Below are 17,166 nucleotides of genomic sequence, written 5' to 3' on the forward strand. Positions count from 1 at the left end.
CCTTTCAGACGGGATGCTGGAAGAGGAGCTTTTGGTGGGGAGGCAAGCTATCCGAATGGAGACACTGCTGAGGGCCTGATCACTGGTGTGCTGAGCCGGGTGGGAGGACCATCGGGGACAGAAGCGGTCGCACCTCCTTGGCAAAAGTGGTGGGAAGGGAGCTGGCCAACTCTTATGGGGTACCCAAGCTGGCCAGGCACTCCGGAGCACAGATGTGCATCATGCTATGGGCTGGAGGGTTGGGGCCGTGCAAGAAGCATGCTTGGGTGGGCGGGAGGGAAGCCCTGGCCTGCCCATCCATGCCTCCATGCCTCCACTGCCCCTTTGCTCCCGGCAGCAGCAGTGGCTGTTGGGCTGCCGCTTCCAGGTGGAATGCTAGAGGAGGAGCTTCTGGCAGGGAAGCGAGCTGCCTGAATGGAGATGCCGCTGAGGGACTGATCGGCGGTGTGCTGAGCTGGGTGGGAGAAACGCCAGGGACAGAAACGGTTGTATCTCTTTGGCAAAAGTGGTGGGAAGGGGGGCTGCATGGGGGGCAGGGGGCTCTTCTAGGGCACCCAAGCTGGCTAGGTGCTCTGGAGAACACGGATGCACCTTGGGCTGGAGCTGCGCAAACAACCCACTCAGACAGAGAAGGTGGGAAACTCTGGCCCACCCATCCTGCCTCTCAGCTCTGCTGCTCTCTGGGTCTTTTGGCATGCACACATGAACTTTGCTGGTCTTTGCACCTGCATGCGCACCAGAAATCAGACCAAGTGGCCAACGCACATGCCCACATTGGAAACAAGTTCATCTTCCTAGAGCGTGCATGGCTACTCTTCTGGTTTTTGGTGCATATGCACACATGAAGTCCAGCTGGCTGGTGCACTGGAACCAGGAAGAGCAACGGGCGATGGCTCCGCGTGCCCAGAGAAATGGCTCTGCGTGCCACTTCTGGCATGCGTGCCATAGATTCACCATCATGGGTATAGTGAGTTAAGATAAAAAGAACCAAAGAGCCTCCTTTTGCTCCTGGAACTAAATAGTATTGAGGAACTTGAAGTAATGATAATTTCAAAGGTGAATATTATTGGTAATTATTTTGCTTAAAAATTATAAGTAATGAATGTTTAACTCAGCCCCCTTTTAATTCCATCTTTTGAGCAGAGAAATATCAGGGCACAATAACATGGCCATCTTTGAAGCTTAGCATCCTCATGCACAGATCAGGATTCTTGGGTCTAATGTTGCCCAGGGCTACAATTAGGCCTCCTCTAATTCAGCCACTGACAAACCAAAGAAGATTAAAATAGCCATTCTGGAAAACCATTTTAGGCTTCCAAAATCATATTGCTTGGCCCTTTTCAGGCCCCAAACTGAGTTTCTTGCGTTGTTAAATTGGATCTCCACACTTCTGTGTTCCATCCTTTCAAACAAAAGTTTTAGACAGATTTTGTGCTGCGCAAAGCTATTTATTTCATCACCTGGAACCGTATAGCAACCATGATTAATTTAGTTCTCTGCAAATATGGATAGGTCAGGCAAGTCTGCTGTTTATTTATATTGTAGTTCATTTCCTCCCCTCCAATTTCTTAGTCTAGCAATCTTTTTGGTAACCACAAGAGAAATAGATGGAATGTGTCCAAACACACTAGATTTCTCCCCCTGGATATATTCCTGTTCTATACACTTTGTTGTTGCATTTTTCCCCTATATATATATTTTAAAAAGTCAATTTCACTTTCCCTCTCATGTTCCTGGGACTTTGTGGATAAAAGACATCTGCGTCTTTCTAAGTTGGCCAGTGCTTTTCCTGAGGGGTCAGTTTGAAGAAAAGCTCAGCATGGATAAGCTGCCATCTCAATCTTTATCCTTTTTGTAATGATGAACAAACATGAAATGATGCCAGAAAGACAATCTGATGCACATACGTTGCTTACAAAATGGCAGTTGGAAGGGAAAGTTCTTTTTTGGGGGGTGGGGGCAAGGGTAGTCCCCTTCATTAACATTGCTTCTGTGAAATCTGGCTTCATCTTGCTGAAAACCTGCCTGAAATGATGCAAACAATACAAACATTTTACTTACTTCAGACAATTTCAAAGGCTGCCCGGTGACTCCAGTGAGATTGGCATGATCAGTAAATGTGGCTATTCCACCATTAAGCAGACATTGTCAAACACGGATACAGGGATGTTTGCACGTATCTAATGACCTTGTTTTAGCCAACTGAAAAATGTTTCAATATCACGAAACACTGACTGTTGTTACTTTTCTTCCCAGGATATGCTAGCCCAGTATGATAAGCATATTTGCAAGCTTGCAAACTATCACATACTTTGTTCTTTGTTCTTTGTTTATGATCTTCTTCCATATAAGGTAAAACTCTGCTACCCCCTGTATGCTCCCCCACCCGCTTGAAAGAGGATAATAAATGAGGTTTGTACAGAGCACCCGAAGCTTTTTCAGCTCCTTCTCCAGCTCTCCCCCTCCTTCTCCTCCTCCCCCTCCTCCTGCTGCGGCTGCTGCTGCCTGGGTCAATCCATCTGCCTCGGGTGTGAAGTGCTCCCTCCTATGAAAACAATCGGATGTCTGGTGTCTGTTATTGGTATTCACCCTTGCGAGGGTCCCTCTAAACTTCTTCCCTGCGGGGGATTCCATAGGCAGCGAAAGAACGCAGACGGAACAACGAACCGGTCGCTCGCTGCGACAACTGGGGGCTCGTCCGGGATCTGTCTGCCTTTGCTGTCTCAAAGGTGTGATCTCTGTCTAGAGGTGCATCTCCTTCACTCCCGTTCTTACGCACCTGGCAAAGGCATCGCGCAATCGTAAGTAATGGGCTCCTCACTTTCCAAAGTTTCGTCAAGTCATAGGGATGAACTTTATACTATAGTGAAGAAGGCTAATTCATTTCAAAAACTTAATGGCACCACTGTATATCCTCTTTCAAAAAAATCATTGACTAATTTATTGACATATATAGAGGAACATTGTCCATCTTATCCTGAGAAGGGAACACTCCGACACTCTTCATGGCAGAAATTGGGGAAGTATCTACATGATATCCCCCGAGCCCCGCCTGAAATATTAACATCTTGGCGGGCTGTCATGGCAGCATTAAACACACTCTATCCTCCAAAAGAGAATGCTGCACCTCTTACCTCTAAGACCCCCCCTCTCTCTTCTTCTTCCTCCACCAACCCTGCTAAATCTGGAGATCCTCTTGTGGCACAGGTGGAAACTCCCTCTCTTCCACCACCTTACATCAATCCTGCAGAATCTTCTAATCCTCCCCCTTCTGCCCCCACTCCTTCTTCCTCTCCACTAACTCCTCGAGGAGGCCTTATTAGCAATCTCCTTTCCTCCCCTCTACCGTTGGATGATTCTGAAACTCTTTCTGCCTTCCCTCTTGCCCTCCCCCCGGGAGGTGGCGGCAACCCTGTACATACTAACATTGAATTTAAGGTCTTGAAAAACATAAAAGATGCTGTAACTAATTATGGTCTGCATTCACCTTACACTAGAGGCATACTTGATTCCTTAGTTTCTGGTAATACTGTCATGTTGCTCTATGATTGGAAAATGTTGTTTTCTATGCTTATGACCCCAGCACAATATGTTGTGTGGCAGTCTGAGTATGAAAAATGTGTTGATGTAGAAATACGGCGAGGTTTGCCGGCAGCAGTCACGGAAGGCCATCTTAAAGGGACAGGACAATTTGCCACTTTAGTTCAACAACAGACTTGTCCCCGCCGTGCTTTTGCCATCATTCATATGTGTGCAATGAATGCTTTAAAACGGGTGGATGATACAGACTCACAATCCACCCAAACCTTTTTAAAAGTAATGCAGAATCCTGATGAATCCTATGCCTCTTTCATTAGTCGCTTGCAAACTGCATTGGATCGTCAGATTGACAACGCTACTGCTAAACAGGAATTACTCATGAAATTGGCCTTTTCTAATGCTAATCATGACTGTCAAAAGATTTTGCAACCTGTTGCTAACAAGCCAGGAGTCACTTTGGCTGAGTTTCTCCAGCTTTGTAGAATTGTTGGCACAACCTCTCATAAAATGGATGCGCTCGCAGCGGCTATTTCTTCTTCTTTACCTACCCCCGCTTCCTCTCCTGACGCTTTTGCTTTAACTCGTAATGGCAATTGTTTCAACTGTGGCAAGCCTGGACATTTTAAAAATCAGTGTCGGATGCCGGGAGGAGGAGGGGCACCCTGCGGCCAAGCTAGGGGCCCTCCGCCTCCTGATTCTAAAAAACCAAAAACTATCTGTCCTCGCTGTCGTAAAGGCTTTCACTGGGCTTCGCAGTGTCGTAGTAACCCCCCCTCTGCTCAGCCTTCGGGAGACTAACTATGGGGCCCTCAGCTAGCCCCGCTACCAAGGCTGACCTCCCCACTACCACTTTCCCGGTAGTGTTATCTGAAGACCTTGTGTATGATGACCCTGGTGCTGTTGTAACGCTTCCTTTAACTGCAACTCTTTTAACACCCTTGCCTCCCTCATTGCCTATTCTGCTCATTCCCAATTCCACTCTCACTATAGAAGGTATTGTTGCTGCTCCTTATCTATATGACTCCTCTGCTCTCAATAATCTAGCTCTTGCTGCAATAGGGGATCGCTGTTTTTCCTTAAAAAAGGGGACTGTGGTCGCTACGCTTATCTTAATGCCACCTACTGATCCGCCTTCCCTATTTGCATTACAGCAACCTGTGCACGCTTCTAAACCTACCCTATCTGTTACCTTGAATGGTTACACTTTTGATGGCCTGATTGACACCGGTGCTGATGTTTCTGTCATCTGCTCTGCTGAGTGGCCACCTACTTGGTCTCTTACCGAGGCTGCCTCAGTGCAAGGCGTAGGCGGAGCTCAAGCCGCTAAGGTCAGCTCTAATTGGCTCCTATTCTTGTTTAGGCTTTTCTTTTAATCATACTTACCTCAATCATACTGTTCTCTTATTGTCTACCCCCTCTTCTGCTTTTCCTCCCCTATCCCCACCGTTTCTATCCTGGCTACAGCTGCTTGACTCCAACGTCTCTCCTCTTTCGGAACGTCTGGAGAGACACCTTCACTGCTGCATTCCACCCTGCGATTCTGCTGCCTGCCTTTGGAGATCTACTCTTCCATCTTATTGGCCAGGCCGTTATAAGCCACCCTTGGACCGCAGACACCACCTCATCCTCGATGGCACTTCTCACAAAACAACCACACTCATCCGGACGCATCGCCTCAGATACCCTGCAGTTCCGGGTCTCAGCTCCATTTCCAACGCCATGGAATGTGTCCAACGCTCTCCGGTAAAAAAGACGGGAACTATTTGGAGGTGGTTTCGAAATGACACTCTGTTGACAAATGAGACCCAATATTCCATCACTTCTCATTTTCGTGCTACAACTCTGGCCCTTCACCATGTGCAATTGGCTGACTATGGACAGTACCAGTGTGAAATTACAAAAATGGTCAATGGATTTGCCACTTCCTCCCGATTGACTCTCACTTTGTATCAACAGCACGTTTCACACACCGCCCATCGTGTCCGTCGATCTCCTCGAGCGGTCTCCACGAATGCACATCAGCCACATACCTATACCTGGACTATCCTGGACTTTCAAGGACAAGTTCTTAATAGCACCACCAACTACACTCGGTGGCCATGGTTTCCCCCATTATCCATGGACTTTGCTGAAATGGGTACTGGGGTCGAGAAATTTGCTGACAAAAAACTGCAAGCTGATAAATGGGACAAACAAGGCTCTTGCACTCCAAATCCTGCTCATAACTTTCCTTTATACTTTTGTCCTGCTCACAGTACCGGCGAATCCCGCGCTGCTTGTGGTGGTCCAATCGATAGGTATTGTAAAAAATGGAACTGTGTGTCCACTGGCCACATTCGGTGGTCAACCCCTACCAAAGGAGATTATATTAACATTACCCGCACTCGTGGGCACCTTCCCTGCTCTTCGTGGCCATGTTGTGGCCAGAGACTGAACCCGCTCACCATTACCTTTACCGAAAAAGGGAAGACATTGACTCAACAACAATGGATGTCAGGGTTTACATGGGGGGGACGCCAATGGGAAGGTCAAAAGGATGAAGGCAACATTTTCACTATTCGTTTAACAATGTCTTTGCCCACGTATGACATAGGTCCAAATCAAAATTTGAAGTCTGCCTTTTTACAAAAATCTGACACTCAGGCCAATCCATTAATTCAATTGGTTAATTCTTCTTTTGCATTATTAAAAGCCACCCTTAATGACTCCTCCAAAACGGACCAATGCTGGCTCTGCCTATCTGACCTGCCACCCTTTTATGATGCAGTAGCCTCAGATGAACCCATTCGCAATGCCACCTCAGATAACGGATGCCGATGGAATACTTCTTCCATCACGGTTACTGACATAATAGGTCAGGGATGCTGTTTGGGAAATATCCCTGCTAATTATTCCAAGTATTGTCATAATGTTTCATTAGGTCATCATTGCCAAGTCTATTTGACCAAAGAACGGTTAGCCATCACATCCTTTACCGGGCATGGTGGATATATCCCATTATATACCTCTTCTGGAAACAACATAACTGCTCGCCTCCGGGGTCAGTATTTCATTCCAGGTAACAACTCTGTTTGGGCATGCTCCACGGGAGCCACAGCCTGTGTTCATGGGGACGTTCTCATTGCTCAAAAATCCTTTTGCATACAAGTAAAATTGCTCCCCAAGATAACTTATTACCCAGGGCCGGAACTTGTTAATGTGTTAGAACCCCCAAAATTCCCACTTCGTCAAAAAAGAGAAATTGTCACAGCTCTCACATTGTCTGTGTTGTTGGGCCTTGGTGCTGCTGGCGCAGCAACTGGGGTCACAGCTCTGGCTGTTGGTCATCAACAAGTAGCAACACTCAGTTTACAAGTAGATGAGGATCTCAAACGTATTGAGACCTCGATCTCTGCACTCCAGGCCTCGCTCACTTCTCTAGCTGAGGTCGCTTTGCAGAATAGAAGAGGTCTTGATCTGCTATTTTTAAACAAAGGGGGATTATGTGTAGCCTTAAAAGAAGAATGCTGTTTTTATGCTGATCACTCAGGTATTGTTAAAGATTCAATGGCTGAATTACGCAAACGATTGAAGGATAGAGAAAATGAGCGACAACAGAATCAAGCATGGTATCAAGGCATGTTCAATTATTCTCCATGGTTAACTACCTTGTTGTCTGCTGTAGCCGGTCCTCTGATATTGCTATGCCTTGCCTGTTTAATAGGTCCATGTGTTATGGGACGATTGCTAAAATTCTTACAAGGTCGCTTACAAGCACTTGATAGTGAAATCAGTAATACTCAAAAAACGGTCAGTTTTCTCACATCTGTTATTGTATCCAAAGATTCCGTTAAACAGCCTCTGCTGGAATGGTCTTCTGACGAAGAGTCAGAGAATGAAATAGATACAAATGCCTCCTATGCTCCCAAAGGAGCCTTATTGGATATGAGTGATGAAGAGTCAGAAGGTGAGTGTTCCTTCTCGTATGAATTGGTACAACAGGGTCTCAACAAACCGAAGGGTTTGTTGCCACCCATTGAATCCATTTCAGGGGAAAAAGGACTTTACCTGGAGACAGCATCACAAAAATAATAAAAAAGGAGGAATTGTGGCTATTCCACCATTAAGCAGACATTGTCAAACACGGATACAGGGATGTTTGCACGTATCTAATGACCTTGTTTTAGCCAACTGAAAAATGTTTCAATATCACGAAACACTGACTGTTGTTACTTTTCTTCCCAGGATATGCTAGCCCAGTATGATAAGCATATTTGCAAGCTTGCAAACTATCACATACTTTGTTCTTTGTTCTTTGTTTATGATCTTCTTCCATATAAGGTAAAACTCTGCTACCCCCTGTATGCTCCCCCACCCGCTTTCAGTAATTTCAGATTTCAGTAATACCGAGCTGGGAGAGGGGTTCCTTTAAGCTGTACGTGGCTGAAATACTAAACTTGGGGATGGAGATCGATGCTCTAGCCCTTCAGAAAGACAGAAAGACATTTTCACTCTAGATGCCGCAAAGTTAAGAAGGACACCCAGTAATATTAGTAAAACACAAACAACAGAGCTATTGATTTTTGGTACAGTATTAGTTCCTATCATAACAACTGTTATCAATCTGTTTAAAATATTTGAGTGGAATCAACAGGCATTGTTGTCAAAATGAATATCAGGCTTGATTGATTGATTGAATGAATGTATAGGCTGCCCAACCACCATATGACTAGGTGGCTTACAACTAAACTAAAATAGTAAGAACGATTCTTACTATTGGAAAAAGCATGGGAGATATTTTCCTTCTCTTGGATAAAATCAGAATAATTCTACAAAGGATTGGGTGTTTTTTTAACCCACAGATTTGATTGAGACATTTAAATGACTTATTTATGATCAGTTCACATCTGAAATTAATGGAATAACTGTTAGTCCAATATTACATTTATTTTCAGGATCTTAGCTCATCTTGCACATTTCCATTTATCAACTTTAAAGGAGGAAAAGTTGGTAACATATAACATAACCAGAACTACAAACTTTCGAAAGAACCTGCCCACCCACAAGGAAATTTACTGTTGTATTTGCAAACAGCCGCTGTCTGAGGCAGTTTCTAAACAAGTAGTCATGTCCTGTATTATGGACATGACTACTGATTGCCTAAATAGTCTGCTTGTATGCTCCCTCCCCCTCCATTGTTGTGTAGAAAGATTGCTTAAGCAAGCAAAGGAAAAGGGGAAAAAAATTTACAGTGATGTCCTGTGGTCATGCGGATGGCATTTGTGTCCTTCACAGCCAGCATCCAACAAGCAAATCAAGCTGACAAGATGTCTGAAGTCACAAGGTGATTAGCTTAATAGATGCAGCTGGAATTGATGAATTGACATTATAAATTAGGCACAGTCTGATTTTCACTTTACAATAGAATTGCCAGTCCAAATTATGATCGGTGAGTACTACCTGTAATTGGAACTATTCATTTTATTCAGATTGTGCTTTTGATCCAATTCAGGTTATCTATTTGATCTGGCAAATGGAATTAATTTGCAATGCCTGAATGGAAGATAAAAATCTACAAGATGTTCACTACGGTGTCAAATCCCCACTACTTTTAATAAATGCAGATAAAGGGAGGATGATCACACTCACGCTACCATCTTGTAGACCCAGAAGTTGGCCTTCCTGAGATTAATTAAAATACAGAAAAGATTGCAAGAAACTAGTGGAGTATCAGAGTATTATGAAGGGATCAAGCACAACATTGTAAGATCAAATGGGACTTGAGCAAATATATATTTTTATGTGGAGGTGATAGGGAGCTACTGCCCTCTGCTTTATTCTTGGTGTGAGGCTTTTGAGGTGGGTTTGGCATCTCCTCACCAAAGCCCCCTCCTTCTATCATCGATCAGTCCTCTAGGATATTCTCTCACCACTTTGGAATAACAGTGCAGAATTTTCCACAGGAACATATCAATCTCTGACTGGCATGTCTCGAACTATTTTGCAAACACATGTGGTAACATGTAACAAGCAGGAAGGAAGAATAATCATTATTATGACTAAGAACTAATGAGCAAATTTCCACACTCATACAGGGGGACAATATCAAAAGATGCACCTGAACCTCTAGAGAAACATGCACAGCCCTAGGTTGCTGGTCTCTAACTTAAAATCAACTCTCTGCAATTATTCTGGAAAAGCATAGCAAAGAATGCACAGGCACTGAAATATTTTTACCAGGGGTGGGATTCTACCAGTTTGGACCAATTCTATAGAACCGATTGTTACGATTCTGCGCAGTTCAGAGAACCAGAAAATCATGCCCCTGATTGCCCTTGCCCCTCTATGCCATCCCCTCCCCTCCCTACCCAGTCACTCCTTAAGGTATTTCTATTTTTCCCTCCCAATGATCAGCTGTTCCAATGATCAGATGTCCTGGGATCTCCCTCACTGTTTTACTGCTCTGCCCAGGAGAATTCTCTGGGGCCTAGGAGACAAAAAGGGATGCACAGGTTTTTTGTTTTTGCTGCGCATCCCCCCCACCACACTCTGTTTTTGGCCTCCTGGGCCTCAGGAAAGCCGCCCCCCCAAGAGGCTTCCCTGAGGCTCAGGAAGCCAAAAAAATGAGTGTGGGGGGTGCTGGAAAAAAAGAAAAGCCACACCCACCCAGTCACATGGCCATGACCACCTAGCCACTTCTAATGAGCCATGCCCACAGAACTGGTAGTAAAAATATTTGCATCCCACCCCTGATTTTTACACATTTTTAAAGAATATGCTAACTACAGGGAAATATCAAACCAGTAAAAGAAGTGTTACCTGTGTACAGTATTTGCCCATTTTTTCACAGTTTCTACTGATAGACTTGCATCCAATTCCCTCTCTTTTTTAGGTTCAGGCAAAACAAAATAGGTGGCGGCTGTACCATTGTAGCCTATCTTCAGTACTGTGCAAGATAGCTGCTCGTCAAAATAGTAGTAAAACCAACCGGTCCTGTGCATCATTTGACAGTTGTGTTGTGATCCACAAAGAAGTCCTCTTCCCTTGTGACCGCTGGATCAAAAGGAGTCTCCCAGTTGCCTAAAGAGAACAAAAAAGACCCATAGTCATATTTGAATAAGCATATCAAAGCTGCAGGAGGCAAATTAGGTTCACCCTCAAGAAGATGCTGTGCTCTTCTTTACTGAGGCGAAGAGGTGGTATAATTTAACTAGTAAGATGCTGTGCATTCATTTGCTTATGATGACCAGCACTTGCAAAGCTGGGACCGATTTCTGCACACCCATAGCATAAATCCTGGTCAGGCAGTGAAGCAATGCAGCTGCTGTATTGGTGTCAGAAGAAAATGGCCAGGTACCTTCTTTCATGATACATTTTACTTCAGCCTTGGTTGAAGATAAAAACACCCATTCTAAATTCTGCACAGCCCTATGGACTTATATGCTACTCAGATATAGGGAGGGGTCGCCTGTGATCTTACATCAAGAAGAATTATTTAGAATAGTCTGTCCATTTCTCTTTTTGTTGTTTTTAAACTCTACAAGGGTACATTTTAGTTGCATTTATAATCCAGTTTTATGAAGAACTGGAATAATGCCCACTACTCTGAGATAATCTCAGTTATGCCACTTTGGATAAGAGGTCTTTCTCTTAGGTGCTTTTAAAAAACTGGAACCACCATTCCTAAAATAATTCCACAGAAGTGAAAAAACATGTAATGTAGTTACAAACAGTGCACAGTTTCTGTTTCGTACAACCCCCAGTAGTGAAGTAGTTATACAATAGCTAAAGAATATACTTAAATTTCTGTACTGGGGTAGTTTTTCAGTGCATGTACTTTGTATTGATTAGAAATTGTTTTTTTTTTCCTGAATTTGAGCAATTCCATCCCTCTTTCCCCAAACTTAAAAAGCTTTACTCTGTCTCAAATAGCATCTCTGGATATTTCCTTTAGTGAAGGAATCATTCCTTTTCCCTGTGAAGGTTACCTCTAAAGAATATGTAGTTTGTGAGAACAAAGACTGTTTCTGGGTCAAGATCCTTGACTAGTTCTGCAATTTTCCCGTGTGTTTTTTTCTTTATATAATCATTGATCTGCTTTTCAGCTTTTTTTGGTTTTTGAAACTTGGTGGTTTGGATTTCTGCTTCATAGAGTTCCTTAATCTTATCTAAAAATGTCTGCAATGGCTGTATGCCTTCCTTTAAAAATAGGGCCTGCCCAATATCCAGCTTGTAATCCTTCTCTGAATGCTTAAGCAGATGGAGAAGTTCATGAAACCCCTGGTGGATCTCATCTTCCTGAATGTGTGTCAGGTTAAAGCCAAGGCCATTTAAAATCTCTGCATGAGTGTTGGAGTCTGTCCCTAATAACAGAATTGAAAGCAACATAGAAATGGTGCAGGGTGAGAAAACAAGGTTCTCTTCATGAGATCTTGCAGCCAGGATTTTGTAGAGTTTAATTGCAAAATCAGCAAGATTGCGCTGGATCTTGCTAGCAGCCTTGGGGTCATGATGATCGTGGGGATGATCGACATCATGGTGGCCATGGCTGACGAGAGAAAACACCAGCAAGGCCAAGCTCAGGTGAATGATTCTGTTCATCTTGCTGATAATTTGTTCTGCAAAAAAATAAAATGGGATAAAGAAAGAACTTTTATCATAAACTGTGTTTGTAAAATACATTTTCTGCTACAGTCTTGCAGTATTTTGGTTTCTAGCTGAAGGTCAGCATGAAATGATGTTGATCATACATTGTTATGTTTTTTTAATTCAAGAATGTGGTAATATAAGTTTATGCCGTGCTTATTTCAAACCACATCATGTTGTAGTCATGACCATTTTTGGTACATATTTTAGCTAATTATGTGCAACCTATCTGCAGTGCAATATATACCTAGCTACTTGCAGGAGGAATTAAAGGTGAAGACCACCCTATATAAATTTGGTAACATCCAGCATTCAAATATATAAATAATAATCCATGCTGACTCTGGAAAAACCATATCCTTTCTTTATATTTAGAATAACAACCATAAGCACTTCCTGACAAATAGATGTATCAGCTTTGATAAATGTCTGTGGAGATTCTCAATCATCCAGGTCATGGTTGTCTGAAAGGTGCTTTTCAAAAGGCCACTGGCCTTTCCTTGAAAACCTTTCATTTTTCATCCAAGAAGCTTCTTCACAACAAAATATTTTCAAGGAAAAAAAACCAAGAAACCTTTGGGGCATCAGTAAGGGCTCTGAGATTCATTCATGATAAGATTCAGAGGGCCTGAGTTTGTTGTAAGGCTATAAATTCGGCTGAGTTTTTAAAAACCTGTCATTCTTTTTTAAAAAACTTCTACTGGTAATAAAATGTAAACCTTATATTTAATCATTATAAGATTTGTTACCAATAAAATCTGGAATACTCAGGACCAGAGGACATTGCTGCCAATTTGGGTGACAAATATAATTTTAACAACCTGCTATCATACCTCTGGTGGTTGTTATTTTTTAAAGGAAATGCTCCCCTTCTTTTTCTTTTAATGGGCTTCTTTAAAAGTGCAAGATTATTCAAGGACTTTTTTTTAAAAAAAAACTTAAATCCTAAACAGGGCAATTACAGTTAGAGAAAAGGCACCTTTTAGATCAGTGAGAGTAAATTCCAGGCACCACTTAGTTAGCAGTGATCAAAACACATATTTGATTCAAGAGAAATGGCAGTTGGTCACCTGGGCGAAGAAGCCCTGACCTTTTCTGATGAATGCTGCATATGGGCACCCATACTTTGTGAGCACATCTCACAATTTATCAGCTGTTGAATCTACACCTATATTTAGCAGATACAGATTTACAGAGTTGGAAGGGACCTTGTAGGTCATCTAGTCCAACCCTTGGCCCAAGCAGGAGACCCTACAACATTTCTGACTGATGGCAGTCCAGCCTCTTCTTGAAAGCCTCCAGTGATGATGCTCTCACAACTTCCGAAGGCAAACTATTCCAATGGTTGATTGTTCTCACAGTCAGAAAATTTATCCTTGGTTCCAGGTTGAATCTCTCCTTGTTCAGTTTCCATCCATTAGTCCTTGTTGTTAAGTTCGGAAAGGAGGGAGGCCACACCAGAGCTTCAGTCATAACACACTTTATTCATGGGAATAAAGGGGGCTGTCGCGTCTGCAGCTAACAGCAGACCTACCAGCGAACAGCAGCTGGCTCAACCTAGCAGCCGGCTTTTATAGCCGACTGTCGAAGGGAGCCAGCCAATGGGGACTAAGAATGCCCCCGCAGGAATTGCGGACCTGATGGGGAACTGGTGTCAGCCCCAAGGACATAACACCCCTTCCCCCCAGATACGAACATGAGTAGTCTTTAAGGTATGAAGGCGGTTTGTGTTGCCGCTCTGATCGTCTTAGTTCGGGTGTAGGAGCGGGTGGCACAGAGTTCGGGACAGCGGGGATTTGGTCCCTTGGTAGCTGTCCAGCCACCCGACCTTGCTCGCCGGTCGCCGGCCGGGTTGTCGAGTCGCTTCGGTCTCCCGGTGCGGTAGAGGAACTGCTGGGGATGGTTGCTGGTTCTGTAGGATGGTCATGGTCAGCCGTCTGCTCCCTCGGTTCGGTTGGTGGAGGCAGGTTACTCTGAGTGTCCCAGCTAGGTGCCGGATGCGGTGCCTGGAATGTTGCTGTGGTCTCTGGGTCGGTGGTGGCGTGCTCGTTCTGCCGGCTCCTCAACTGATCCAGGTGTCTCCGCCAAATGCGCCCGTCTTCTAACTGGACGTGGTACAACCTGGGCCCCGTGATGGCCACGATCCTGCCAGGTACCCACAACGGGTCTCCCGCGTAATTTCTGGTGAAGATTTGATCCTGTAAGACAAAACTCCTGACCCTACTGTTAGACCCAATGGGTGTGTCTGGGCAATAGTGAGGGTGCAGCCTGTCTAGTATTGTCCTTAAGTGTCTGCCCATCAGTAGCTCTGCCGGCGACTTGTTTGTGACCGTGCACGGGGTCGAGTGTTGGCTTATAAGGAATCTAGAGAGTCTGGAATGCCAGTCATCTTGGGTGAACCTGGCGAGGGCCTCTTTGGTTGTTCTGACTGCTCTTTCAGCCAACCCATTGCTCGAGGGGTGAAAGGGAGCCGTTAGGATGTGCCGGATGCCTAGGTTGGCGACATACCGGCTGAAGTCTGTGGACGTAAATTGAGGACCGTTATCCGACACAATAGTGTCCGGGAGACCGTGTGTGACGAACAAACGAGTCAGTGCTTGGGCGATTGCTCGTGTGGTGGTTGAGAGTAGGAGTGCCACATCGATCCATTTAGAAAATGAGTCTACTACTATTAGGAATGTCTTGCCATGGAATGGGCCGGCCAGGTCAACATGTAGACGAGACCATGGTGCGTTGGCGCTTTCCCATTTGGTGGGAGGGGTTACTGGGGGTGCTGGCCGGGATTCTTGACAGGGACAGCAGGAGCTTACCCATTTTGCAATTTCGTCGTCCATGCCCGGCCACCATACATAGCTTCGTGCCAACACCTTCATTCGTACAATGCCGGGGTGCCCCTCGTGTAATGCCTTCAGGACGGGTCTGCGTAGTGATTCCGGAATGACAACTCTGGTCCCCCATAGCAGACAACCCTGTAAACTGGAAAGTTCCTGTTGGCGGACTTTAAAGGGTGAAAATTCGTTAGAAGGGTTACTACCCGGCCACCCTCCGTACCCAGTCCAGGACCTGGGCGATCAGTCTGTCCTTCCTGGATTGGAAGGCAATGTCTCTCACAGTGACTGGAATTCTGAACTCACTGGTGTCAAAGATGGTGTGGACTGGGGCCGGATCCTCCACGGGCGTTGGTAGCGGGCACCGGCTGAGGGCGTCTGCATGGCTGAGATTTTTTCCTGGACGGTGAACTAACTTGTATGAATACGCTGCCAGGAATAAGGTCCATCTTGTCATTCGGGGAGACAAGACTTGTGGTGTTTGCTTCTCTCCGGAGAGAAGTCCCAACAACGGTTTGTGATCTGTAACCAGTTCAAGTTGTGCCCAAACAGAAATTCATGAAATTTTTAACAGCGGCTACGGCAGCTAGGGCCTCTTTGTCGATTTGGCTATAGTTGCGTTCTGTCGTTGAAAATGTTCTAGAGAAGAACGCAATGGGGGCTTCGGACCTGTTGGGTAGTCTATGACTTAATACGGCCCCAATCCCGAAAGGTGAGGCATCTGCTGCCAAAACTAGCGGTAGGTTCTGGTTGAATTGGATCAGTACAGCGTCTGAAGTGAGGAGTGACTTGACTGCCCTGAAGGCGTATTCCTCTTTGGGTCCCCAGTGCCATGGAACATTTTTATCTAAGAGTCTATGCAGTGGTTCTGCCACTGATGCCTTGTGCGGCAGAAATGATGCATAGAAATTCAGCAGGCCTAGGAAGGCTTGTAGTTCTGGTTTGGACAACGGCGTGGGTGCCTCGTGAATGGCTTTAACCTTTGATTCTACCGGGTGGATGCCAGAGGTGTCTATTCGGTACCCGAGAAAGTCCACCTGCTTAGTGGCTATGGTGCATTTTTCTTTTTTTAGTTTGAGGCCATGCTGTCTGAATCTGTCCAACACCCCTCTAACTCTGAGGAAAAGCTGTGTTCTGTCCCGGGCGGAAACCAAGATGTCATCAAAGTACGGAACCACGCCAGGGAGGCCCTGTAGGATCCGTTCCATTAACGACTGGAATATGCCCGGGGCGACACTCACACCAAATTGGAGGCACTTGCATCGGAAAGCCCCTCTATGGGTAACAATGGTTTGCAATTCGGCCGTTTGGTTGTCCACAGGAAACTGTTGGTAAGCCTGTGACATATCCAATTTGGCGAATATCGTTCCGGTTCGAATGTGTGCAGTAAATGCTGGATTACTGGCACTGGGTATGCGCTAGTCTGTAAATAGCGATTTATTGTGGTCTTGTAGTCTGAACACATCCTTATACTACCATCTTTTTGAGGGTGTGACAATAGGTGTCTCCCACTTAGCAAAATCCGTGGGTTCGATTACCCCTTGTTTTAACAATTTGTCTAGTTCCGCATCCAGCTTAGAACGCAGAGCGAATGGCACTCTCCGCGGTTTCAAGCGGATGGGAACTGCCTGGGGTCCACTGAGAAGGAAATAGGTGTGCCCTTGTAGCACCTAATTCATCGCTGAAAACGTCAGCGTAATCAGAGAACAGTGAGTCGGTGTCAGAGGACGAGACAGCATGAACCCCGTTAAGTTAAGGCCAAGAGAGGGGAACCAATCCAACCCCAAAAGACTAGGAAGGGCACCATCAACTACCACTAATGGCAGGTGGCCTTTAAAGGTTCTGAATTTGACTAGGAACTTGCCTGTTCCGATTACTGGAATGTTCTTCCCTTGGTAGTCTCGTAAGGATAGGCGACTCTTCTGCAGCTGTTTCCTGGACAGGCTGGGACGTATTTTCTTGAGCGTGCTCCACGAAATAATCGAGAGCGCTGACCCGGTATCGACCTCCATTAGGCAGGGTCTACCTTCTAAATGAATGGAGAGTTTAATTTTATTGGGTGTTAAGAAGGTATGGTTAGCTTGATAGCATGTAAAACAATTTTCTACTTGCCTGGATGGCCCCGAGGGGCGTAAGATGGTGGCTTTTGTGGAGCCACGTGCGCTGCCTGGCA

The 17,166-nt window shown here is 45.1% G+C and overlaps 1 protein-coding gene across 1 annotated transcript in view; it reads right to left on the reverse strand.

The window, feature by feature from the left end:
• Positions 1-17,166, reverse strand: part of LOC148128254 (alpha-1-antitrypsin-like) — a 29,391-nt gene that overhangs the window by 8,861 nt on the left and 3,364 nt on the right. Inside the window, 5 exon segments of the mRNA XM_087922142.1 lie at positions 2,062-2,119; positions 7,914-8,003; positions 10,339-10,528; positions 10,531-10,599; positions 11,508-12,137. Coding sequence (XP_087778268.1) covers positions 2,062-2,119; positions 7,914-8,003; positions 10,339-10,528; positions 10,531-10,599; positions 11,508-12,137 — 1,037 coding nt within the window.

Source organism: Pseudonaja textilis, chromosome 1 (assembly GCF_049901715.1).
Source record: "Pseudonaja textilis isolate UNSWEBS1 chromosome 1, rPseTex1.2, whole genome shotgun sequence".
In the NCBI taxonomy this organism is placed as follows: Eukaryota; Metazoa; Chordata; class Lepidosauria; order Squamata; family Elapidae; genus Pseudonaja; species Pseudonaja textilis.